The sequence below is a fragment of the Colossoma macropomum genome, unplaced genomic scaffold (assembly GCF_904425465.1).
Source record: "Colossoma macropomum unplaced genomic scaffold, Colossoma_macropomum, whole genome shotgun sequence".
NCBI lineage: Eukaryota > Metazoa > Chordata > Actinopteri > Characiformes > Serrasalmidae > Colossoma > Colossoma macropomum.
In genome coordinates, this window is record NW_023494794.1 from 22,205,912 (window position 1) to 22,231,628 (window position 25,717).

General features: G+C 41.0%; 2 protein-coding genes across 11 annotated transcripts in view; both read right to left on the reverse strand.

Annotated features, from left to right (window-relative positions):
• LOC118814809 (UDP-glucuronosyltransferase 2C1-like) overlaps window positions 1–25,717 on the reverse strand; it is a 46,921-nt gene that overhangs the window by 2,205 nt on the left and 18,999 nt on the right. For 3 of the 10 annotated variants that reach the window (XM_036580605.1, XM_036580598.1, XM_036580606.1), the window contains exons 2-5: window positions 3,735–3,883; window positions 2,474–2,605; window positions 1,953–2,040; window positions 772–991 (exon numbers count right to left, since the gene is read on the reverse strand). In XM_036580605.1, coding sequence (XP_036436498.1) covers window positions 772–991; window positions 1,953–2,040; window positions 2,474–2,605; window positions 3,735–3,883 — 589 coding nt within the window. Of the gene's footprint in view, window positions 1–771; window positions 992–1,952; window positions 2,041–2,473; window positions 2,606–3,734; window positions 3,884–4,112; window positions 8,315–8,334; window positions 9,945–9,981; window positions 11,577–11,645; window positions 12,431–12,904; window positions 13,722–25,717 lie in introns of those variants that run through there. The other 7 variants (XM_036580608.1, XM_036580607.1, XM_036580599.1 and 4 more) reach the window with 7 other exon arrangements.
• On the reverse strand, window positions 21,777–23,197 carry LOC118814814 (UDP-glucuronosyltransferase 2A2-like). Its single transcript, XM_036580612.1, has one exon. The coding sequence runs from the start codon at window positions 23,110–23,112 to the stop codon at window positions 22,375–22,377; it is 738 nt and encodes a 245-aa protein (XP_036436505.1). The 5' UTR covers window positions 23,113–23,197; the 3' UTR covers window positions 21,777–22,374.

Below are 25,717 nucleotides of genomic sequence, written 5' to 3' on the forward strand. Positions count from 1 at the left end.
AAAATTTACCAATTAGGTTATTTCTACTTTTAGGATCAGATGCACATACAGTCTTATGCAAAAGTTTGGGTGTCCCTGGTTATGATTACATGATTTTTACAAATTACGTGTTTTGTTGATTTATTGAAGTCAAAATAAGTTACACATCCTCTACAGAGAACACGTCTGCACAGTTTATTTCCTGAATTTAACATATTTAAAAAAAAACATAAGATATGGCATGTGCAAAAACAAATTTAAATACAGGATTTTTTTGTAAATTTTAGTGCACAGTTTCTTTTTACCTGCTGAGTTTAACACATTGGAAACAAAAACATAGAATATAAAATGCGCTAGGATTTTTGCACAGGCCACATTTTACGTTTATATGTTAAATTCAGCAAATAACCAGTGAATATGCATTAAATTATACAGAGGTGTGTTTTCTGTAGAGGATGTGTTAATTTATTTTCTTTTAAAAAATCAACAAAACATAATTTGAGCAGGGGCACTCAAACTTTTTCATAAGATTTTGTCAATAAAAAATTGGGCAATGCTTATTGCATTGCAGAGAAGATTAAAATGATAATTAAAATTTTATACACAGTAGTCAAGGACTTTCATAGCCTTAAACCACTAAAGGCAATCAGGGTTTGGAACATGCCATGGAATGTCATTTCATTTGCCTCCAACATGAGGGAGTTATAGTACTGTTAGGTTTACACTGAGCACTGTTAAAATAATCTTCATCTTAAAACGTCTGCGTTTAGGGAAAATACAAGATCAACTTACGATGGATTGTTAATAACTTCAGTGAGAGCGTCCTTCAGGTCTTTGGTCTCTAGTTTGTTGAATTCAAGCATAACAGCTGCTCCTTTGGTTTTCATGTGAAGCAGATTATCTGGCTGGTCGGCAAAGAGTGGAATGCCCACCATTGGGACACCATGATAAATAGCTTCATAAAGTCCATTCGTCCCACCATGAGTGATGAAGGCCTTGGTTTTAGGATGTCCTATCAGAGACAAATCATTAGAAATCATCACTACAACAAACTGGTATAGTATATACAAGGCCAAAAAATTAAGGTTCCATGGATTTGCTGGCATCGACAATAACATATACTTAAATGTTTTCTACAGAAACCACATTCAGGAATGTAACACCATTCTGAACAACCAAACATGCCATCAGATGCCAAGGTAACTTTTTCTTTTGAAAGTTCAACATCGAGAGTTCATGTTATTTGCTTAGAAAGCTTATTCTTTATTTATACTATTTACAACATTTCCCCTTCTTTGGTCCAGCTGATTGAGATATTGAGTGAGAACTGAAAGCTGGGAACTGAATCATATTTGACAAGAGACAATCGGTAAGCATATCAGTCAGGTAGGCACTAAAGATAAAAAATATTCTAATCTGTTTCATTTCTATCATATAACATTATTTTGGTCGATACAGGACAAATCAGTATTACGTCACAACAACAATGAATTGTATAACACTGGCAGCGCTGCATTGGTGCAGCAAGATTTTACAAGTAATATTAAGAGAACATGCCTTCAATTATCTTAAAATTTGTATGTATAGGAACTTTTGCATTTTAATAATAATTGCACTTAAAGCTGCACTATGTAGGTTTTAGGGATTTGGAGACCTCTCTGGAGGAAATGTGTAATTGCACGCGGCATGCAGAAGAACATTTTGTAACATGGCTGGGCTTCCCAGAGCAGATGAATCTGGTGATTGTGAGCCAATGCCTCTCACTTTTAAATTATTATAACAGGCCTTACAGGACGACTTGCAGCAGTGCAGCCACCTCTTATTGTAGCATGTTTTTTGCACCTGACTCAGTATTAATAATTCTTTGATTTTAAAGAAATAAAAAAAAAATCATACATAGTGCAGCTTTAAAATTAGCATTTTCATATTGGCTGGGCCCTAAAATAAACTTAAATGACAAAACTGTTCTTTACCTAGTAAATCATTCTGGGGAATCCAGTCATAGAGTCTTGTGTTTGGAGCAAGAGTGTCTGGTTTATCTCCCGTATACCGCCACAAGACCTGTAATTAAACACAGAATTCAGAGAAATGACAAAAAGGGAAAACTAGTGAGGCTAGTAAGGCTGTTTATATTGCATTAGCACCAAATCAAGATAATATATAATATTCAGCGGCAATGAAATAAACCATCACAATTTTTGTCCTTCTCTTCTTTTGTTTCCATAAAGAATATTAGATAAACAACTCTACTACATGCAAGTGCTGTGGCTGGCACTTTGCTTACAACATTCAACGAGACAGTACTTGTGGAATGCACTACTAAACTAGAATCAGATATTTTATGTACAAGGCGACGGAAAGTGCAATGGAGAATAAACGCCAGTCAGATTCGACAAGAATCAGCTTCATATCAAAATGGCTTGAAGACCTTGAGACGGCTGGAATACTGATTTTCTATTTACTGATATAAACATTTCATAGTGTAATCTCAGACCTTCTGTGGGATCTGCCCGAGCGCTGAAGCGATGGTGTTGGCTCTCTCTTTGGTGAGGTTCTTCACCATGGAGCCCAGGGAAAACACCACAATTCCATCATCCCCTGAGCTCTGAACAAACTCCTCCATCTCCTACAAAACCAAAAAGCAAAGACAGATACATGGTGGTTCTATGATTGTGTTCCTCAAGAAGCTGAATTAAATGCAACAGAAGTGAATAGTGACATCCAGCTGCAGCCACACAGACCAAGCCTCAGGCTGGGCCGAGGTTGGCCAACTGGCTGGCAAGCTACATAAGTTAGCTGGCTTGCTAAAGTGTTGGTGAAGCAGCTCACGTTAATGTTAGGTAAAAGTTGGGTTAAAAGTTGTCAGTTTCTGAAATAAACTGTTTCAGAAAAGACATGCTACACAGTTACAAAAAGCCGGACAACTTAAAAACTTTCCGTGTGTGTTGGCTAGCTAACGTGATCAGAGATGTAGCTAAACTTAACCACTGTTTGTTTTGAAGGAGCAATTTCCACTAGCTAATGTGGTTGTGGTACTAAGCACAACCTTAACCCTAACCATTTATTTTACAATGTCAGCTATCTCACCACTTTAGCTAGCTAGCTAACACAGGTAGCTTGCTAGCTAACTGACCGACTGACATTTGTCCAAGCTGGAGTTTCTTTTGGCATTAACTCACTAAGGGCAGGAAACTTTGGGTATTCGAATATTACTGGAGACACTGAGATTCTAAAGGGGCAATGACTATTTCTACCCACTCGAATTGCACTGTAGTTGTAATTTCAGTTGATAACCTTGTTTGACAAGGAGAGAGAAAAATGAGTTTCAGTGCTAATTTCTTTCTTTTGTTTCTTGTGTCAAAATTTTCCATACAGTAGTAGGAACAGTCAAGCACATGAGAAAGTGCTATGCATCAATGTAGATTTCGAAATGATTAGGCACTAGATATATAACTACTAAGCTCTACTAATTAGGCTTGAACACAAATATGAACATTATGGGCCTAAAGAATCATTACGCAGTAGCTATGCTGGTGTGATGGATTTCCTAAGGAGAAAATCAATCCTGTCCCAGACTGCTTACGTATTTTCTACAGTACCAGCAGATAAACTCTGTGAGATAAAAGCCTGTAGTAAGGGTCAGGGTCAGCCACTAAACCTTTGTACATTCAACCATTTTCCCAATTGTGTGTCAACTCTTAATGTGTAACTCAAGCATGCAAACGTTCAAATAACAGCCACAATGACAAACTTACTTTTGGAAGCGGCTTTGCAGGCTTGCAGTGCAGCCCCCCGACAAATTTAAAGTTCGGCAGGAACGGTCGTGGATACTCAAAGTCCCAGTAAGTTCTGATTAACCAGATGTCTGCTTTTCCCATAGTGTCACACAGCGTTGTGGGTTTGCCTATGAAGTAAAGGAGCAAAGATGATGTGACACTATTATATCAGTTTCATGCATAGTTACTTAAATGTTTCACATAAAACGTTAGAAAAAGTAGGGCTATTTTTTTCTGCTCCTAATTTTCTTAGTACACTGGAAGATAGCAGCGAATGATGAAAAGTTCAAGCATTTTCAGCACCAACATGAGCTATGAGCACAAAGTAAAACATGGCAAAAGCAAAAGATCCCTTACCCATTACTCTGGTGTAATACTTATCAAACATGAATATCATTTGCAGTTTGAAAATTGCTGTGTGAGCAACGTACAACAGCATGTTCTCTAACCGCTCTATGAAATCCATGTGGTCAGTGAGATGTCCTTGGGTTGCAACAGTGGGGACATACGATGGTGGTGCAGGCAACTGACCGCACAGTCTCTCCATACTGTACGCCAAAGACAGTCGAATAGACACCAACCGGGGCAAGCCGAGGGTCTCTGCCAACAGATTACTGCATGGCATGATGGGATCATACAGCAGTACATCAAAGTGTGATTCCCTAAGCGAAGCTATGAGCTCTTGATTAAGCAGCATCCCTTCACATGCTGCCTCGAAATAACGGTCAAATTCAGACATCATGTTCCAAAACAACATCAGAGTCCGAATCCCAGTTACAGTCTCGTTCATCCAAGCAATGATGAAGTTCTGCCACATGTTCTGTGCATCTTGTTGTTCCATGTTGATCTTAAAAACAACGTATTTGAAGTTCTCCTTTTGCGAGTACTTTATCGAAGGTGATGCTGTGTGCCCAAGAACAGTCACACTGTGATTCCGAGCGACCAGCTCATCCACGATTACACGCATGTTGTGCCAGTGGCTGTAATCACCAGAAACCACCAGTATGTTACCACTGAGAGTCACTTCAGACCCGCTTAGTAGCAAAGCTACCAACGGGAGAAGATGTCTGTATATCATAGTTGCAAACTAACTGACAGCTTGACTACTTGTTGCCTCTGCTGTGAACCTCACACACCCCTGAAAACCTCATCCTTGAACTCTGATTTAAGTCACACTGAACTGGGAGATAGGAAACAGGGTGGGTGTACATTCACCAGACTGTTTGCTCTATGCACCGCCCCTAATAAGTCCATGAACTTAAACAACTGCTGGGGCTTATTAGTACGAGCTTATCATTTTGTGATAATGTACTGCTCCTACCTGGAAATTTAGCCTATACAAAAACTTGCCAGATATGCACTTTTAAGCACCACTTAACACCTTCAATAAATCAAGCAGAAAAGAACGACCACCGCTGGACAAAGAACACTGTAGGATCAATCTATAAAGCCACCATGACAATAATCTTGCAAGTATTTGAAGTTGTCATAGGCTGTTCAGGATGACTGTGGGGAAAGCTGCCTCAGGACTTGTCAAAATGAGGACCTGACCAAACCTGACCAGCTGACCAAATTTTGTTCACATCATGCAAGATAACACTGTAATTAGATGTGAAAAGGCTCCAACTTTGACATAGACTTGAAAAACTAACATTATCAAGCTCAGGAGCTGGACTTCAGCTGAAGATACTGGCTGGTATATTAAAGGTTGATTTCCTGGACAGGGATTAAGCCTAGTCCTGGACTACATTTTTCTTTCAGTAGATAATCCCCATGCACAATGCTGTGTAGTCTCAGACTAGACTTGATCTCTATTCAGTAAAAACAACATTTTGATCAATGCCAACAAAAACACATGTATTCTTTCTTTTCACGATTTAAGGTAATTCATTCAGTTGATCCAGATGGGCACTGAGGTGTCAGTTGGTGCTCATCGTTTCTCAGACCTTTTAACAACCCGTGAATTAATTAAGGTTTAAATCAGTGCAGACATTTGTAAAAAAACAAACAAATTAGGTGCCAAAACAAAATAGCCTAGGTGCTGTGAGGTAACTCTCAAAATCAGACATCGACAATCAAACAATAAAACAAACTCTTAATCCTGGCAATAATCTGCTTCATCCAAGCACTGTTAAGATTCTGCCACACGGTCTATGTATCTAGTTTTTCCATGTTGATCTTTAAAACAATGTATTTGAAGTTCTGCTTTTGCGAGTAGTTGGCTGAAGCTGGCGCATTGTGGACAAGAACAGTCACACTGTGACACTGATCGACCAGCTCATCCACGATTACGCGCATGTTGTACCAGTGGCTGTATTCACCAGGAAGAACCAGTATGTTACCACTGAGAGTCATTTTAGACCCGCTCAGTATCAAAGCTACCAACGGGAGAAGATGTCTGTATATCATGGTAGTAAACTAATTGACAGCTAGACTACTTGTTGCCTCTACCGTCCAGTTCACATAGCCCTGACAACCTCATTCTTGAACTTTGATTAAAGTAATACTGAACTGGGACAAAAGGAAACATGGTGGGCGTACATTCACCAGACTGTTTGCTCTATGCACCGCCTCTAACTTACACAACTGGTGGGGTTTATGGGTACAAGCTGATCAAGCTGGAAATTGAGGCAATATAAAAACTTGCCAGATAAACACTTTTAAAACTCCAGCACCACTTAAAGTAGGCAGACAAGAACAAGCACCGCTGGACAAAGAAAGGTCACTAGACACTGTAGGGTCAATCTATGAAGCCACCATGATTATAATCTTGCTTGTCTTTGTAGTTGATTATCACAGGCTGTTCAGGATGACTGTGAGAAAGGTGCCTCAGGACTTGCCAAAATGAGGACCTGACCAGTTGATCAAATTTCGTTCACCCCAGATAACGCTGTGATTAGATGTAAAAAGCCTCCAATTTTGACACAGACTTGAAAAACTGACATTACCAATCACAGGAGCTGGCTCCAGTTGATGTTACTGACTGGTATATTAAGGGTTGATTTCCTAGACAGGGATTAAGCCTAGTCCTGGACTACATTTTTCTTTCAGTAGATAATCTCCATCCACAATGTTGTGTAGTGTAAGACGAGATTTAATCTTTGTCCAGTAAAAACGAAACATTTTGTGTCACTGCCAACAAAAAACACACGTGTTCTTTCTTTTCACGATTTAAGGAAATTCATACAATTGATCCACAAGGGGGCACTGAGGTGTCAGTCGGTGCTCATGGTTTCTCAGACCTTTTAACAACATGTGAATTAATTAAGGTTTAAATCAGTGCAGACATTTGTAAAAAAAACCAAACAAATTAGGTGCCAAAACAAAATGACCTTGGTGCTGTGAGGTAACTTCAGACATCATGTTCAAAAACAGCAACAAACTCTGAATCCTGGCAATAATCTGATTCATCCAAGCATTGGTAAGGTTCTGCCACACGGTCTGTGTATCTAGTTTTTCCATGATGATCTTAAAAACAGTGTATTTGAAGTTCTCTTTTTGCACGTGCTTGACCAAAGCTGACACTGTGTGGATAAGAACAGTTACCAGTGGCTGTAATCACCAGGAACCACCAGTATGTTACCACTGAGAGTTATTTAAGACCCGATTATTAGCAAAGCTACCAACGGGAGAAGATGTCTGTATATCATGGTAGCAAACTGACAGCTAGACTACTTCCAGCTCACACAGCCCTGAAAACCTCATCACTGAAGTCTGATTTTAGTTGTACTGAACTGGGACAAGGGAAACAGGGTGGGTGTACACTCACCAGACTGTTTGCTCTAAGCACCGCCTCTATTCAGTCCATTAACATACACAACTGCTAGGGCTTATGAGTACAAGCTGATCAAGCTGGAAATTGAGGCTATACAAAAACATGCCAGGTAAACACTTTTAAAACTTCAGCACCACTTAAAACCTTTCATAAATTAGGCAGACAACAACAAACACCACCGGACAAAGAGCACTGCAGGATCGTTCTATGAAGCCACCATGATTATAATCTTGGTCGTCTTTAAAGTCGATTATCACAGGCTGTTCAGGATGACTGTTGAAAAAGTGCCTCTGGACTTGTCAAAATGAGGACCTGACCAGTTGATTGAATTTTATTCACACCATGTCAGATAATGCTGTGGATAGATGTTAAAAAGGCTCCAACTCTGACTTGAAAAATTGACATTACCAAGCACAGGAGACTTCATCGGAAGTTACTGGCTGGTATATTAAGGGTTGATTTCCTGGACAGGGATTAAGCCTAGTCCTGAACTACAATTCTCTTTCCATAGATAATCCCCATTCATAATGCTGTGTAGTCTAAGACTAGACTTAATCTTTATCCAGTAAAAACGAAACTATTTGTCAGTGCCTACAAAAACGTGTTCTTTCTTCCTGCGATTTAAGTTATGCAAGGTCATTCATACAGTTGATCCAGATGAGGGCACTGAGGTGTCAGTTGGTGCACATTGTTTTTTAGACCTTTTAACAATGTGTGAAATAATTGAAGTTTAAATCAGTGCAGGCATCTGTAAAAAACAAATGAATTAGCTTCCAAAACAAAAAGGGCTTGGGGCTGTCTTACCTGTTATTTTGGTGTAATACTTGTCAAACATTAACATCATTTGCAGTTTGAATACTGCTGTGTGAGCAACATACAACAGCACATTCTCTAACCGCTCTATGAAATCCATGTGGTCAGTGAGATGTCCTTGGGTTGCAATAGTGGGCACATATGACGGTGGTGCTGGCAACTGACCGCACAGTCTCTCCAAACTGTATGCCAAAGTTAGTCGAATAGACATCACCTGGGGGAGGCCGAGGGTCTCTGCCAACAGATCACTGCATGGCATCACAGGATCGTACAGCATTACATCAAAGTGTGACTCCCTGAGCGAAGCTATGAGCTCTTGATTAAGCAGCATTCCTTCACAAGCTGCTGCGAGATAACTGTCAAATTCAGACATCATGTTCCAAATCAATGACAAAGTCTTAATCCCGGTGACAGTCTCATTAATCCAAGCGTTAATAAAGTTCTGCCACATGATCTCTGTATCTGTTTTTTCCATGTTGATCTTAAAAACAATATATTTGAAGTTCTCCTTTTGCGAGTAGTTGATCGAAGGTGTCGCTGTGTGAATAAGAACAGTCACACTGTGATTCCGAGCGATCAGCTCATCCACGATTACGCGCATGTTGTGCCAGTGGCTGAATTCACCAGGAAGAACCAGTATGTTACCACAGAGAGTTATCTCAGAACCGCTTAGTAGCAAAGCTACCAACGGGAGAAGATGTCTGAATATCATGCTAACAAACTAACTGACAGCTAGACTACTTTTTGCCTCTACCATCCAGCTCAAACAGCCCTGAAAACCTCATTACTGAACTCTCTGATTTAAGTCAGACTGAACTGGGACAAAGGAAACAAGGTGAGTGTACTTTCACCAGATTGCTCTACGCACCGCCTCTAATCAGTCCATGAACTTGCACAACCCCTGGGGCTCATAAGAATGACCTGACAATTTTGTCCAAACACTGTTTTTACCTAGAAATCAAAGCTACACAAAAACATGCTAGTTTTCAACTTTTAAAACTCTAGAGCCATTTAATACCTTCAATAACCCAGGCAGAAATGAACAAGCACCACTGCACAAACAACACTGTAAAATCAGTCTATGAAGCAATCCCTATACTCTTGCAAATGTTTGAGGTTATCACAGGCTGTTGAGGATGACTGTGGGAAAGGTGCCTTGGTACTTTGCAAAGTGAGGATTTGGCTAGTTGACCTAATTTTGTTCACACCATGCCAGACAATGCTATGATTAGATGAGAAAAGGTTTCAACTTTCACACAGAATTGAAAAATTTACATGAACAAGCACAGAAAATTGACCTAAACCGAGGTTACTGGCTGGTATATTTCCCAGAGAGGGATCAAGCCTATTCCTGGACTGCATTTTCCTTTCTGTAGATAATCTCCATCCAAAATGCTAAATGTGTAGTCCAGGACTTCGTGTCAGATCCCCTTAAAAAACACACATTCTTTCTTTCCGCAATTTAGGTTATGCAAGTTCTTTAATATGGTTAATCCAGATGAGGGCACTGAGGTTTCAGTTGTTGCCCTTACTTTCTCAGATGTTTTAATAATATATGAAATAATTCAGGTTCACATCAGTGCAGGCATCTGTAGAAAAAAAAAAAATAGCTGCCAAAACAAAAGAGGCCTACCTTACCCATTTTTTTGGTGTAAAACTTATCATACGTTGACATCGCTTGCAGTTTAAATACTGTAGTGTGAGCAATGTACAGCAGCACATTCTCTAAGCGCTCTATGAAGTCCATGTGGTCAGTGAGATGTCCGTGGGTGGCAACAGCGGGCACATATGAAGGTGGTGTTGGCAACTGACCGCACAGTCTCTCCATACTGTATGCAAAAGTGAGCCGAAGAGACACCACCTGGGGCAAGTCGAGGGTCTCTGCCAATAGATCACTGCACAGCATTATGGGGTCGTACAGAAGCATGTCAAAGTGCGCCTCTCTAAGTGAAGCTATGAGCTGTTCGTTAAGGAGCATTCCCTCACAAACTGCCTGAAGGTAACCCTCAAATCCAGACATCATGTTCCAAAACAAGGACAAAGTCTGACTCCCAGTGGCGGTCTGATTCATCCAAGCGTTGACGAAGTTCTGCCACACATTCACTGCATCTTGTTGTTCCATGTTGATCTTAAAAACAATATATTTAAAGTTCTCCTTTCGCATGTGATCGACCGTAGGTGAGGCAGTATGCACGAGAACAGTCACAGTGTGATTCCGAGCGACCAACTCATCCACAACTGCACGCATGTTGTGCCAGTGGCTGTATTCACCAGGAAGCACCAGTATGTTACCACTGAGAGTTATTTCAGGCCTACTTAGCAGCAAAGCCACAAAGGGGAAGAAGTAGCTTTTTACCATCATATCTGACTAAAGCAAAGCTAGACTACTTGTTGCCTCTACGGTCAACCTTGCACATCCCTGAAAACGTCATCTCTGAGCTTCCTGATTTTAGTGATACTGAACTGGGACAAAGGAGAAGGGGCGGATACACTGTCACCAGATTGTTTGCGCTACACTCTGCCTCTTATCAGTCCATGAACTTGCACAAACCCAGGGGCTCATAAGTACAAGCTGATCTTTTTTCCAAGCACTGTTCCTATCTGGAAATTGAGGTTATATAAAACCTTGCCAGAGTTGCCAAGCACTTTTAAAACTCCATCACCACTTGACAGCTTAAATAAATTAGGCAGAAAAGTACGAGTACCACTGGACAAAGAACATGGTAGGATCAATCTATGAAGCCACTGTAACTATAATCTTGCAATTGTCTGAAGTTATCACATGCTGTTAAGGATGACTGTGGGAAAGGTGCCTCGGGACTTTGCCAAGTGAGGATTTGATCACACTTTGTTCACACCGTGCGTGCCAAATAACGCTGTGAATAGATGAGACAAGGCTCCAACTTTGACACAAACTTGAAAAATTTACAATACCAAGCACAGAAAAAGGGCTTAAACTGAGGTTACTGGCTGCTAAATTAAGGGTCGGTTGCCAGGATATGGATTAAGCCTAGTCCTGGACAATATTTTCTTTCTGTAGATAATCTCTATCCAAAATGCTGTGTGGTTCAAGTCTAGGTGTCAGCTCCTTCAAAAACACACATTCTTTCTTTCCCCAATTTAGGTTATGCAAGTTCTTTAATACAGTTGATCCAGATGAGGGCACTAGGGTTTCAGATGTTGCACTTGGTTTCTCAGACCTTCTAACAACATGTGAAATAATTTGGTCCAAATCAGTGCAGGCATCTGTATAAAAAAACAAATTAGGTGCAAAAATAAAAGAGGGCTTTGTGCTACCTTACCCATTATTTTGGTGAAATACTTTGACATTAACATCATTTGCACTCTGAATACTGCTGTGTGAGCAATGTACAGCAGCACATTCTCTAACCGCTCTATTAAATCCATGTGATCGGTTAGATGTCCTTGGGTGGCAACAGCGGGCACATATGACGGTGGTGTTGGCAACTGACCGCACAGTCTCTCCATACTGTATGCAAAAGTAAGACGAAGAGACACCACCTGGGGCAAGCCGAGGGTCTCTGCCAATAGATCACTGCAACACATCATGGGGTCGAACAGAAGCATGTCAAAATGTGACTCCCTTAGTGAAGCTATGAGCTGTTCATTAAGAAGCATTCCCTCACAAACTGCCTGAAGGTAACCCTCAAATCCAGACATCATTTTCCAAAACGAGGACAACGAATGAATCCCAGTTAAGGTCTGATTCGTCCAAGCATTGATGACGTTCTGCCACACATTCAGTGCTTCTTGTTGTTCCATGTTGATCTTAAAAACAATGTATTTAAAGTTGTCCTTTCGCAAGTGCTCGAGCGTAGTTGAGGCAGTATGCACGAGAACAGTCACAGTGTGATTCCGAGCGACCAACTCATCCACAACTGCACGCATGTTGTGCCAGTGGCTGTATTCACCAGGAAGCACCAGTACGTTACCACTGAGAGTTATTTCAGGGCCACTTAGCAGCATAGCCACCAACGGGAAGATGTAGCTGTTTACCATCATATCTGACTAACGGACAGCTAGACTACTTGTTGCTTCTACCGTCAACGTCACATGTCCCTAAAAAACCCTTTCCCTGAACTCCCTGATTTTAGTGATACTGAACTGGGACAAAGGAGATGGGGCGGGTGCACTTTCACCAGATTGTGTTTGCTCTACACTCTGCCTCTTGCCTCAGTCAATGAACCCACACAAACCCTGGGGCTTATGACAACGGGCTGATTTTTTGTCTTAATACTATACTGATGTCAAAAAACAATCTTAAGTCTGCCTGACACCTTAAAGAAACCATACATGACAATAATCTTGCATGTCTTTGAAGGTAATTATTGCAGGCTGTTCAGGATGATTGCGGGAAAAGGTGCCTCAGCACCCTGATTTATAGAATACACAAGGTCATTTATTGAGGATCAGGAGAACTAGACGGAGAGTCATGTTTCAAGTTTTCTTCATCTGCATTATTTGCCAAACCTGTAATTGAAAACTTTCAAAACAGAATGTGCATGCTTAGCAAGACTTGAAGAAGGAGATCATCATTTACCCATCATTTCAGTGAACAGGTGATCCCACCTCCTGGTCACAAGACTGAACATAAAATCTTGAAAAAGATAAAAAAAGAAGTTTTCCAGTCTCTGAGGGAAACCCATTTGATCTGTGTACCCGAGGGCAGCCCCCGGCACGTAGGAGGTTGGTGATGGCAGTTGTCCACAGAGTCGCTCCATGGCACTCCCAAAAGAGAATCTCAGACTGACGATAAATGGAAGGTTCAGTTTCTGGGCCAGCAGTTCCCCACAGAAAGTCACAGGGTCAGTCAGAAGGACCTCGAATTCTTCCTTATTCCACTTCTCCATTAGATCTTCACGAGCAAAGAGATTCCGGCAAAAGACATCATTCTGCTGGAACATCAACTCGATGAGTCCCTTGATCTTCAGAGAAGCCTGGATTATGTTGTCATTTGGCATGTCATATGTCCAGTACTTTACAAGTTTTTCTAAATTTTCAATGATGTCCTGCTTGGCGTGGGGCACCTGGATAATGTCCACATTGTAGCCCGGAGACGGAATTGTCTTCACTGATGGTGTAGCACTGTGGGTAATTATAGTTAGATTGTGTCCTCTTGCGATCAGCTCTTCTATGATGACTTTGACGTTCAGCCAGTGGCTGAATTCTCCTGGCCAGATGAGGATCTTTCCTGCCATCACACAGTGTGGAGCCTGGCCCAGAGCAAGAAGAAGCAGAAGGCAGAAAGCAGCTTGCTTGCATGCAGTCATGACGGAAACTAGAACCAGACGCCTCAGTACACAATTTCAAAGGCAGCACGTCGCTACGCATCCAAACCGCACAAGCCACAACAGAACAGACTGACCTTTATATTCTGATTTCCACCGAGGACATGGTTATGTCACAATGTTTTTCTCCTGCCTTTGACATGCCAAAAGGCACCATTATACAAAAGTGTTTCCTGAACTCTGGTCTCTCTGGTTATCATTAATCCAGTACCTTCAGCCTGTAAAATTTTTAACTCCATTCTTTTATAACTGTACTGTTCGGGATAAGCGCTATCGAGAGATTTTATTAGAACAACTAACAGGAAATTAGACGTACCATATGGGGGCACCACCAGATAAACTCTATCACAGTAAACAAAAAAGCTTAATTAATTTATGATACCTTTTTCCACTCTTTATCCCAATGGATTTTTGCATTGTTGTTTAACAATCAATGACAACATGCCAGTGAGAATCACATCATGTTAAGTTACAAATATTAGTCACTTTTACACCAACTGTTATACAAGCTACCTAATCTAAACCCTGACTGTAAGACTTTGTTAGCAACAATTGAAGCTCAGCTTCTTATTTAATAAATCTGTAGTGCAGGATAAGCAACATTGTGTAACAGTCTGGTAATGTTTTCTCAAGAGTTACTTTTGAGGAACTGGCTAAGTGAGGGTGGCCAATTATTACATCAAGTTAGAAAAAAGCTGTATAATTTAACCCCTTAACTTTTAGGCTTATAAATGATGTATTCAGTAAATAAATGATTGTTCAGTAACTACTATGAAATACAGTATGAAGGTAAGAAGTTACAAGAGTAAGGAATGGAAGTTTGGACCCACTGAAGGGTCTTCAGGGTTTAAGGTTAAAGCCCAATCCCAATTCTTATTTTCACCCCTACCCCTTGTTTTCAAGTGTCACCTTGCCCCTTGGACCTGAGTTACAAGGGGTAGTGGTTGAAATCTTCCCCTGTACAATGGGACAACCCTCAAATAAAGAAGAACATTACTTGACTAACAGGTTGATAGCGCTGCTCTGTAGGCAACCCTGACAGTCTGCAGTGACAGCAGAGGAGGGTAAAATTCAGGAACCTCACTGCTGGGCTTCAGTTACATTTAGGGAATCATATGCTTCAAAGGGGGGGGGCAATTATTTATTATCACCCACCTCTAATTCTTTAGTGATAGGAAGCTGAAGTCAGCTATTCGCTGGCTTCTTTTTTGAATTTTCCCGTTCCACCTTAAATGGTGCTGCAGTTTTGACACCTGAGGCACCAGAATGTAACTGCTAAACCTTTTAAGGTGGAAGAGGAAATTTAGCCAGCTAGCTACCGAGAAATCAGCACACTACTAGCATTTTTTTAAGCTTGTTATGAAGAAAATTGCCATAATATATTGAAACAACATTACAACAGAGAATAATACAATAGTTATTGTAATTTTTAATGGAGAAAATTGTCTCATTACTCGGGTTTCTTTAGTCGCTTTAGCGAAAATATGAAATCTAACAATCCCTATGGCTGTTGTAAACATGCTTAAATCACCTCCTACAGTGGTGCCACAGTAATCCTTAGAGCCTTTAGGTCAAACACATGGCACAATCTTATCTGGTCCATAACATTCTGATTTTCTATTGATATTAGCCCGTTCCACACTGCGCTGCACTACAATCCCCAGCATGCACTGCAATGTAATATGCGTAATTTCAGTAGCTCAGAAATTGATCCCAACAATGAATGAACTTGCAGAAAAAAGATGCCAGGTGTCTAGATCAAGCACAGGTAGGTTTAAAAGACCTACCTCCTGGGAACATTTAAAGAAGTTTAATGGTTATCTGTGCGCTATTGTTTTTACACACACACACACACACACACACACACACACACACACACACACACACTTGAAATATATTATTTATTATATATTTTTAAAAAATTAAGTATTCATGTAATATGTAATATTGCAGGGTTTACTACTATGCCTATATTTTGCTGTTGACATTTTGCTCTATTTTGAATAAACAATGGCCAGTTTGGGTATCAAAATGTTATTTAAAAGTGAAATAAAAACATTGTAACAAGTGCATGTGTGGCACTAACCATAACACTGTCCATTCCTCAACAAACACTATCCCCACAGTGGAGTATGGGGATGGCACCGTGTTGTACAGATGATTTCCCACAACAGGCACTGGCCATCTTGATAAAACTGAAGCATGAATGGATGGTTCAAAATACAGAGTGATACTGCAAGACAACCTGTTTAATAGGGGTGGGGGGAAAAAATCGATTCTTAGATGCATCGCGATGTAGACGTGGACGATTCTGAATCGATTCACAAATGTCGAAAAGCGATTTTGTAAATTTTAATTGATAACGTAATGTTGACGGAACGCAAAAGGTGTAACTTTGCGAAGTGCGGAGGTGCAGCACCCAGACAGTCTGTGATGGCACACTACATTAAAAGCTAGTGCAGGGGTCACAACCCAAATGTTAATAAGAGGCATTTTGTCTTTTCAACAAAAATCAAACCACCTTGGGAGCCACAACAATTTGAGTCCATTTTACCATCTTGGCTGTAAATATGTCTCAGTATGTGCTAATGTCCTAGTGTAGGCTAACAATATAATACAAACAACTTAGACTTATTTTGCTCTGCTTTAAGCTTCTCGTTTGAATTTTCCCATTCCACTTTAAATGGTGCCTGAGGTGCCAGAATGTAACGGGACAATTCAAACGAGAAGCTGGAGAACGAGAAACTGACTTCAGTTTCATGTGTTTTTTGGTGTTTGACAGTTTCTCATTGCAGACTAAATGTATCAGGAAACCAGCTGGAGTGATTATAATTGCAAGTAAGTCCATTAGTCTCCAAATTATGGATGTTCATCTTAAATCTTTCCCTTTTCTCTTTGCCTCTTCGTTAGCTACTAGTTAGGTTAGCAGTTATAGGCTACATTAATTCCAGCATTTAAGGAGGATTATTTTATTTTTACCTCCAAATCTAATTCTGATGTGGAGCCACACCAGTGCTGACCCCTGAGCTAGCGTATGGAAGCACTTTGGCTTCTGTGGAACATATGACATGTTTCCACCTGTTTTCCGGGCCGGTTGTAGTTGCTGCCAACCAGAGGACCATCGATCAAGCGATGTCAGAGCTTCCACCCAAATCGAAAAGGACGAAGCAAACTACAAACTCTATCGCAACTTTTACTGCCAAGGATTTGCATCCGTACTCAGTTGTTGAGAACCAGGGCTTTTGCACTGTGTTGCACACTTTGTAGCTGAGACACAGTGTCCCGTCTCAAAGATATTTTACTGACACAGCGATTCCCACACTCTCTACAATGAGACCAAACCGAAGTTATGAAATCATTGAAGAAAACGGGTATGAGAGCTGTAATCTGGAAGTAGGAGTAGGAAGTAAATTCATTATGGATCATTACATGTACTTTGCTTTAAAAGTTCCAAGTCCTCACACAGTGAGAAAAACGAAATCCTGTAGATGCATCGATAATCGTTTTATAATCGCATCGTAGCCTCTGAATCGTAATCGAATCGAATCGTGAGATGCCTAGAGATTCTCAACAGTACTGCTTTAGAACTAAAGCTTGAGAGAAACTTCACCTTTCAGCAGGACAGTGACCCCAAGCATAAGGCCAAAGCAACACAGGAGTGATTGAACAACAAAAAGGTGAACATTGTGCAATGACTAAGTCAAGGTACAGATCTCAATCTGACTGAGAATCTGCGGCACTATCTCAAAACTGCAGTCCACAAGCGTCATCCAACCAACCTGAACAACCTGGAGCAAATCTGCATGGAAGAGGCCTAAGAGGGCTGCACAACTCAATGACAGTGCCTCTGAGGGCCATGAAGAGTGGCCGTTGGGGGTAAAGCATAAAGAGGAGGGAGGGAACTGAACAGACAGTGGACAGGAAGAAAAGAAGTTTAAAGTTGGCGTGTTTGAATCAATGAAGATGTCAGACGACCGAAAAGTCTCATATTGGATTGAGTGTGCAGGCGGCTGAAAAGCAGCATTTTTGATTTGTTCTGTGGAAAAAAGAACAAAATATGTCTGCTGCTTCCTGTAATGCTGCCTCTAATGATGCCTCTAGAGTCTGTCTTTTTGCTGGGTGGCACAGATCCTGCCACAAAGAGGTTTTCAATCATACAGAAGAACCATTAACCAAGAACCATTCATGCATTCAAATGATGCTTCAAATGGTTCAAATGGCCACAGTTTTATAAATAGCCACTGAATTTACTAAAGTACGCTTGACGAGCTACTTTTGTTTTAAAGGGTGTAATTCATATTGATATCAGATGCATCTCCAGACGCTCCTTTTCTAGTTTTCTAATGCTGAGAAGCAGAAAGAACAGAGCTCCCTCTCGGGCAGGCAAGTAGCAACACACTCTCACTTTAACTTTTGGTTTATTTGACTAGATTTTCATTTATTTTACTTTTAACTTAAATTAATTGTTACCAAGGGGAGAAAATATCAGGATAAAATTGTGCACAATGACCTAAACGCTTGTCACTATCTCTACCTTTAGCCTGCACGCAACTGACAAACTCACTCTGACCTCTGACTACACTGCTCACTGGTAGTGAATGGGGGCAAACGACACAGAGCAGGGGGCATGTTTGTTTTACATACGTACTTTTCAGCTCCATAAACCCTGAGCTTGCAGTCAGGTGAAAGGCTAGAGTCACCCCTCGTACACAGTGGGCCCATTGTGTAAATGTTGAAGAAGAAATGTTACGAGAACTCAATTTTAAAAAGAATTTAAATGAAGAAGCTGCCCTCCAAAAAAGGAACATGTGTGACTATACCTGTAATTGAAAACTTTCCAAACAGAAAGAGAATGTGCATGCTTAGGAAAACTTAAAAAAAGGAGATCATCATTTACCCATCACTTCAGTGAACAGGTGATCCCATGTTCTGGTCACAAGACTGAACACTAAATCTTGAAAACAATAAAACAAGAAGTTTTCCAGTCTCTGAGGGAAACCCATTTGATCTGTGTACCCGAGGGCAGCCCCCGGCACGTAGGAGGGTGGCGTTGGCAGTTGTCCACAGAGTCGCTCCATGGCACTTCCAAAAGAGAATCTCAGACTGATGATAAATGGCAGGTTCAGTTTCTGGGCCAGCAGTTCCCCACAGAAAGTCACAGGGTCAGTCAGAAGGACCTCGAATTCTTCCTTATTCCACGTCTCCATTAGATCTTCACGAGCAAAGAGATTCCGGCAAAAGACATCATTCTGCTGGGACATCAAGTCGATGAGCTCCTTGATCTTCAGAGAAGCCTGGATTACATTGTCGCTTGCCAGGTCATATGTCCAGTACTTTACAAATTTATCCATTCGGTCAATGACGTCCTGCTTGGTGTGGGGCACCTGGATAATGTCCACATTGTAGCCTGGAGATGGAGTTGATGGTGTAGCACTGTAAGTAACTATAGTCACATTGTGTCCTCTTGCGATCAGCTCTTCTATGATGACTTTGACGTTTATCCAGTGGCTGAATTTTCCTGGCCAGACGAGGATCTTTCCTGCTGTCACACAGTGCAGAGCCTGGCCCAGAGTGAGAAGAAGCAGAAGGCAGAAAGCAGCACATAGTCATGGTGGAAAGTAGAACCAGACACCTTAGCAAACAATTTCAAAGGCAGCACGTCGACAAGCGCCCAGGGAGAGGCCAGGAGCCTCAAACTGCACAGCCCACCGTACAGAACAGACTGACCTATATGTCCTGAGTCCTGCTAAGAAGATGAACCTAGGTCACACCTTCAAAGGTGTTTTCTGAACTCTAAACTCTAGTGTCTCTAGTTCTCATTAATCCAGTCCTTTCAGCTTGTACAATTTATAACTACATTTTTTACTGTAGTGTCTAGGATAAGTGCTATTTGGAAGTTTTATTACTGTATTGTATTACTGTACTGTACTGTATGAGGGCACCACGAGATAAACTCTAGCACAGTAAACAAAAAGCTTAAATCATTTTTGATACCTTTTTCCAATCTTTATCCCAATGGATTCTTGCATTTAACATGCAATGACTATATGCCAGTGAGACAATGTTGAATCACATCATGTTAGGTTACAAATATTACTGTCACACTTACACCAACTATGTTATACAAGCTACCTAATCTTCTGTAATCTAAGCCCTGACTGTAAGACTTTGTTAGCAACAACTGAAGCTCAGCTTCTTGATAAATATGTAGTGCATGACAAGCAACATTATGTAATGGTCTTGTAATGTTTTCTCAAGAGTTACTTTTGAGGAATTTGGCTAAGTGAAGGTGGAAAATTACAACCCCATTTCCAAAAAAGTTGGGCGCTGTGCAAAACGTAAATAAAAACAAAATGCAATGATGTGCACATAATTTAAACCTTACATTTCATTTGAAAAAAGTTGGGACGGGGCAACAAAAGGCTGGTAAAGTTCTGTAATGCTAAAAAAAAACAGGTGGTTGATTGGCAACAGGTCAATAACATGATTGGGTATAAAAAAGCATCTCAGAGAGGCTGAGTCTTTCAGAAGTAAAGATGGGGAGGGGTTCACCACTCTGTGAAAGACTGCGCCGGCAAATAGTGCAACAATTCAAAAATAACGTTTCTCAACGTAAAATAGCAAAGAACATTGGGATTTCATAATCTACAGTACATAATATCATTAAAAGATTCTGGGAATCCAGAGAAATCTCTGTATGCAGGGAATAAGGCCAAAAACCAGTATTTGCTGGCTGTGATCTTTGGGCCCTCAGCTGGCCCTGAATTAAAAACAGACATGATTCTGTAGTGGAAATCACTGCATGAGCTCAGAAACACTTCTGAAAAACACTGTCTGTGAAAACAGTTTGTCGCTGCATCTACAAATGCAAGTTAAAACTGTAAAACGCAAAGAATAAACTGTACATATCCAGGATCCAGAAATGCTGCCACTTTCTCTGGGCCCGAGCGCTTTTAAAACGGACTGAGGGGAAGTGGAAAAGTGTCCTGTGGTCCGATGAATCAACATTTAAAATTATTTTTAGAAATCAGGGACACTGCGTACTCCGGACTAAAGACCACTCAGCTTGTTATCAGTGCACAGTTCAAAAATAAGTATTCATGAAGGTATAGGGGTGCATTAGTGCACATGGCATGGGTAACGTGCACATCTGTGAAGGGACCATTAATGCTGAATGATATATACATGTTTTGGCAACATATGCTGCCATCCAGATGACGTCTTTTTCAGGGAAGGCCTTGCTTATTTCAGCAAGATGATGCCAAGCCACATTCTGCATGTATTACAACAGCATGGCTCTGTATTAAAAGAGTCCGGGTGCTAAACTGGCCTGCCTGCAGTCCAGCCCTGTCACCACTGAAAACATTTGGCACATTGTGAAATAAAAATTATGACAAAAGAGACCCCGAACTGTTCAGCAGCTGAAATCCTATATCAAACAAGAACACAAAAACATTTCACTTTCAAAACTACAGCAATCTGACTCCTCAGTTCTGCTGAAAATCTCTCCACGAATCTCTTCCCAAGATGCCAGTAGAGTGCTATGAACCCTAACTGGGCTAAGAGGCCTAAGAGGGCTGCACACCTCGATGACAGTGCTGACAGTGCTTTATGACAGGGCCATGAAGAGTGGCTGGTGGGGGTGAAGTGTAAAGAGGAGGGAGGGAACTGAACAGACAGAAGAAGTTCAAAGTTGGCATGTTTGCAAATTAACGAAGATGTCAGACGACTGAAAAGTCTCATAGTTTGTATTAAGTGTGCAGGCGGCTGAAAAGCAGCAGTTTTGGTTTGTTTTGTGGAAAGAAGAAGCAAAATATGTCTGCTTCTTTCTGCAATGCTGCCTCTAGGGTCTGTCGTTTTTGCTGAGGGGACACAGATCCTGCCACAAACAGGTTTTTAATCATAGAGAAAAAACATTTAACCAAGAACTGTTTATTTAAATGGTTCTTTGAGTTGCCACAGTTTTATAAATAACCACTGCCTTTACTGAAGAATGCTTGAAGAGCTACTTTTGTTTTAAAGGGTGTAATTCATACTGATATCAGATGCATCTCCAGACGCTCCTTTTCTAGTTTTCTAATGCTGAGAAGCAGAAAGAGCAGAGCTCCCTCTCGGGCAGGCAAGTAGCAACACACTCTCACTTTAACTTTTGGTTTATTTGACTAGATTTTCATTTATTTTACTTTTAACTTAAATTAATTTAACTTAAAATATCAGGATAAAATTGTGCACAATGACCTAAACGCTTGTCACTATCTCTACCTTTAGCCTGCATGCAACTGACAAACTCACTCTGACCTCTGACTACACTGCTCACTGGTAGTGTATGGGGGCAAACAACACAGAGCAGGGGGCATCTTTGTTTTACATACGTACTTTTCAGCTCCATAAACCCTGATGTATGAGCTTGCAGTCAGGTGAAAGGCTAGAGACCTCAATTTAAAAAGAAAAAAAAAAATGAAGAACATGTGTGACTATGATCTTGTATGCCTATAAAGGTGATTATCGCAGGCTGACTGTGGTAAAGGCGCCTCAGAACTTGACAAAATTAGCACCCTGATTTATAGGGTACGCAAGGTCGTATGTTGAGGATCAGGAGAACTAGACTGAGAGATTCATTTCTGGTTTGTTTTCATCTACATTATTTTCCGAACCTGTAATTGAAAACTTTCAAAACAGAAAGAGAATGTGCATGCTTAGGAAAACTTAAAAAAGGAAATCATCATTTACCCCTCATTTCAGTAAACAGGTGATCCCATATTCTGGTCACAAGACTGAACACTAAATCTTGAAAACGATAAAACAAGAAGTTTTCCAGTCTCTGAGGGAAACCCATTTGATCTGTGTACCCGAGGGCAGCCCCCGGCACGTAGGAGGGTGGTGCTGGCAGCTGTCCACAGAGTCTCTCCATGGCACTTCCAAAAGAGAATCTCAGACTGATGATAAATGGCAGGTTCAGTTTCTGGGCCAGCAGTTCCCCACAGAAAGTCATGGGGTCAGTTAGAAGGACCTCAAATTCTTCCTTATTCCACTTCTCCATTAGATCTTCACGAGCAAAGAGATTCCGGCAAAAAACATCATTCTGCTGGGACATCAAGTCGATGAGCTCCTTCATCTTCAGAGTAGCCTGGATTATGTTGTCATTTGCCAGGTCATATGTCCAGTACTTTACAAATCTATCCATTCGGTCAATGACGTCCTGCTTGGTGTGGGGCACCTGGATAATGTCCACATTGTAGCCTGAGGACGGAGTTGTCTTCACTGATGGTGTAGCACTGTAAGTAACTATAGTCACATTGTGTCCTCTTGCGATCAGCTCTTCTATGATGACTTTGAAATGAAACCAGTGGCTGAATTCTCCTGGCCAGACGAGGATCTTTCCTGCTGTCACACAGTGCGGAGCCTGGCCCAGAGTGAGAAGAAGCAAAAGGTAGAAAGCAGCTCGCTTGCACGCAGTCATGGTGGAAAGTAGAACCAGACACCTTAGCAAACAATTTTAAATGCAGCATGTTGATAAGCACCCAGGGAGAGGCCAGGAGCCCCAAACTGGACCACCCACCGTACAGAACAAAATGACCTTTATATTCTGAATCCTGCTAAGGACATGAACCTAAGTCACAAGCAAATTTATGTAATGGTCTTGTAATGTTTTCCAAAGGGATACTTTTGTGGAATCTGGCTAAAAGTCATGTATACGTCTTAAGACTAATTATTTACTAAGGCAAATCTCATTGACCCACATTTTATTCACAATAGAACATAGAACACATATCAGATGTTAAAAGTGAGACATTTTACCATTTCATGAAAAACATTCACTCATTTAGAACTTGATGGCATCAACGCATCTCAAAAAAGTTGGAACAGGGGCATCAAAAGGCTGGAAAAGTAAGTTGTACTAATAAAAAACAGCTGGAGGAGCATATTGTAACTAACTCACATGACTGGGTATAAAAAGAGCATTTTAGAGAGGCAGAGTCTCTCAGAGGCAAAGATGGGCAGAGGTTCACCAATCTGCGAAAACTGTGTTTAACAATTGTGGAACAATTCCAGAAAAATGTTTCTCAAGGCAAAATTGCAAAGATTTTGGATTTCCCACCATCTACAGTACACAATATCATCAAAAGATTCAGAGAATCTGGAGAAATCCCTGTACACAAAGGACAAGGCTGACAGTTAATATTGGATGCTCGTGATCTTCGATCCCTCAGGTGGCACTGCATTGAAAACAGGTCTGATTCTGTACTGGAAATCACTGCATGGGCTCAGGAACACATTGTCTGTGAACACAGTTCGCTGTGCAATCTACAAATGCAAGTTAAAGCTGTATCAGGCAAAGAAGAAGCCATGTGTCAACACGATCCAGAAATGTCATCATCTTCTCTGGGCCAAAGCTCATTTAAAATGGACTGAGGCAAAAATGTTCTGTGGTCAGATGAATCAAAATTTTAAATTCTTTTTGGAAACCATGAATGCTATGTCCTGCAGACTCAAGCGGAGAGGGACCATCCAGCTATGTTATCAGCGCACAGTTCAAAAGCCTGCATCTCTGATGGTGTGGGGTTGCATTAGTGCCTATGGTGTGGGCAGCTTACACATCTGGGCACTATCAATGCTGAACAGAATATAGAGGTTTTAGAACAACATATTGTCCCATCCAGACAGCGTCTCTCTCAGGGAAGGCCCTGCATATTTCAGCAAGACAATGCTAAACCACACACTGCATCCATTACAACAGCATGGCTTCGCAGAAGAAGAGTCCGGGCGCTGAACTTGCCTGCCTGCAGTCCAGACCTTTCCCAATAGAAAACATCTGGCGCATCATGAAACGAAAAATCCAGCAAAGAAGACCCAGGGCACAAAAATGATGTCATGAACTGCTTTAGGTAATTTAAGCATTGATGTGCTTGATCAGAGAAATTGTTTTCCTTGTGTATAGTAGCTTCTTGAAGATCACAACTAGCACTAGAGCAGGCATGTCAAACTGGGGACCTTCTGGGCCAAAGTGCTGAGGAGATCAGTGTTTACCCTCATCTAATGCTCTGGATTCAGTTCATGAAGGCTGAATCAGGTTGGTCATTGGTCAGCACATGTAGTCAGATGTAAGTCTTTTAAACGTACCTGCGTACTTGATCTAGTCACCTGACATCTTTTCTGCCACAAGTTCACTAATTCTTGGGACCAGTTTCTGAGCTGCTGAGTGTTCATAGTGTTCATGGTGTTCATGTTGGTTAAACTCCAGCTGAAATGCAGGTAGCGTGTTTGTTGATGTGACGTGTGGAATTGGGTAGAAAACTGCTGTCCCACAGATTGTCGCTTGGGGGAGAGGGGTGTCAGTGCAAATTACGTTGCTGTGCATGCTGGGGATTGTAGTGCACCTCATTGTGAAATTGGCTCATATTAATAGAAAATCTAAATAATTTCAAGGGCTGAATAGGATTGTGCCACAGGCCTGATCTGGCCTTGTGTTTGACACAAGGGTTTTAGAGGCACTAAAGGCTTCAGACATCTGGTTCCTTTCACCACCATTGTGAAGAATTCTGACTCTGTAAGTTTCTCTAGAGTGGCACCTTTAACAAAATTTCCCATTGATTAATGCAGAAAAATTTAAATAGCAGCTGATGTCGACACTTAAGTTGAGCTAATACAGTTTGATCCCCGGAGGATAAATAACAACAGCCTAGTGGACGAGGGCACGTTAAAACCAGTATTGGAACAGGCAAAAGAGGTCCAAGTCAGAGCAAGTCATGCAATTACTAAGAATGACCTACTTAAAGGACAATTCCACCAAGTTTTTAAAATATATGCTAAATTCAATCATTGAGATGTAAATTCCTTCAAAGAAGTTGTAAAGTCCTTCAAAGTGGTTTAAAGTGAAATGGTTCATTGTAGAGAAATTTACAGATTCAGATTTTTCTACAGTGGTGGTGATAGGAACCAGGGGTCACAATGTCTTAAACACAAATATAGACATTTTTTGCCGTCCAAAATCACCAGTGAACCTACACGTCTTCTGAGTGTTTATATGTAATGTTGAGAATTGTAAAATAGTGGTAAATCTAGGA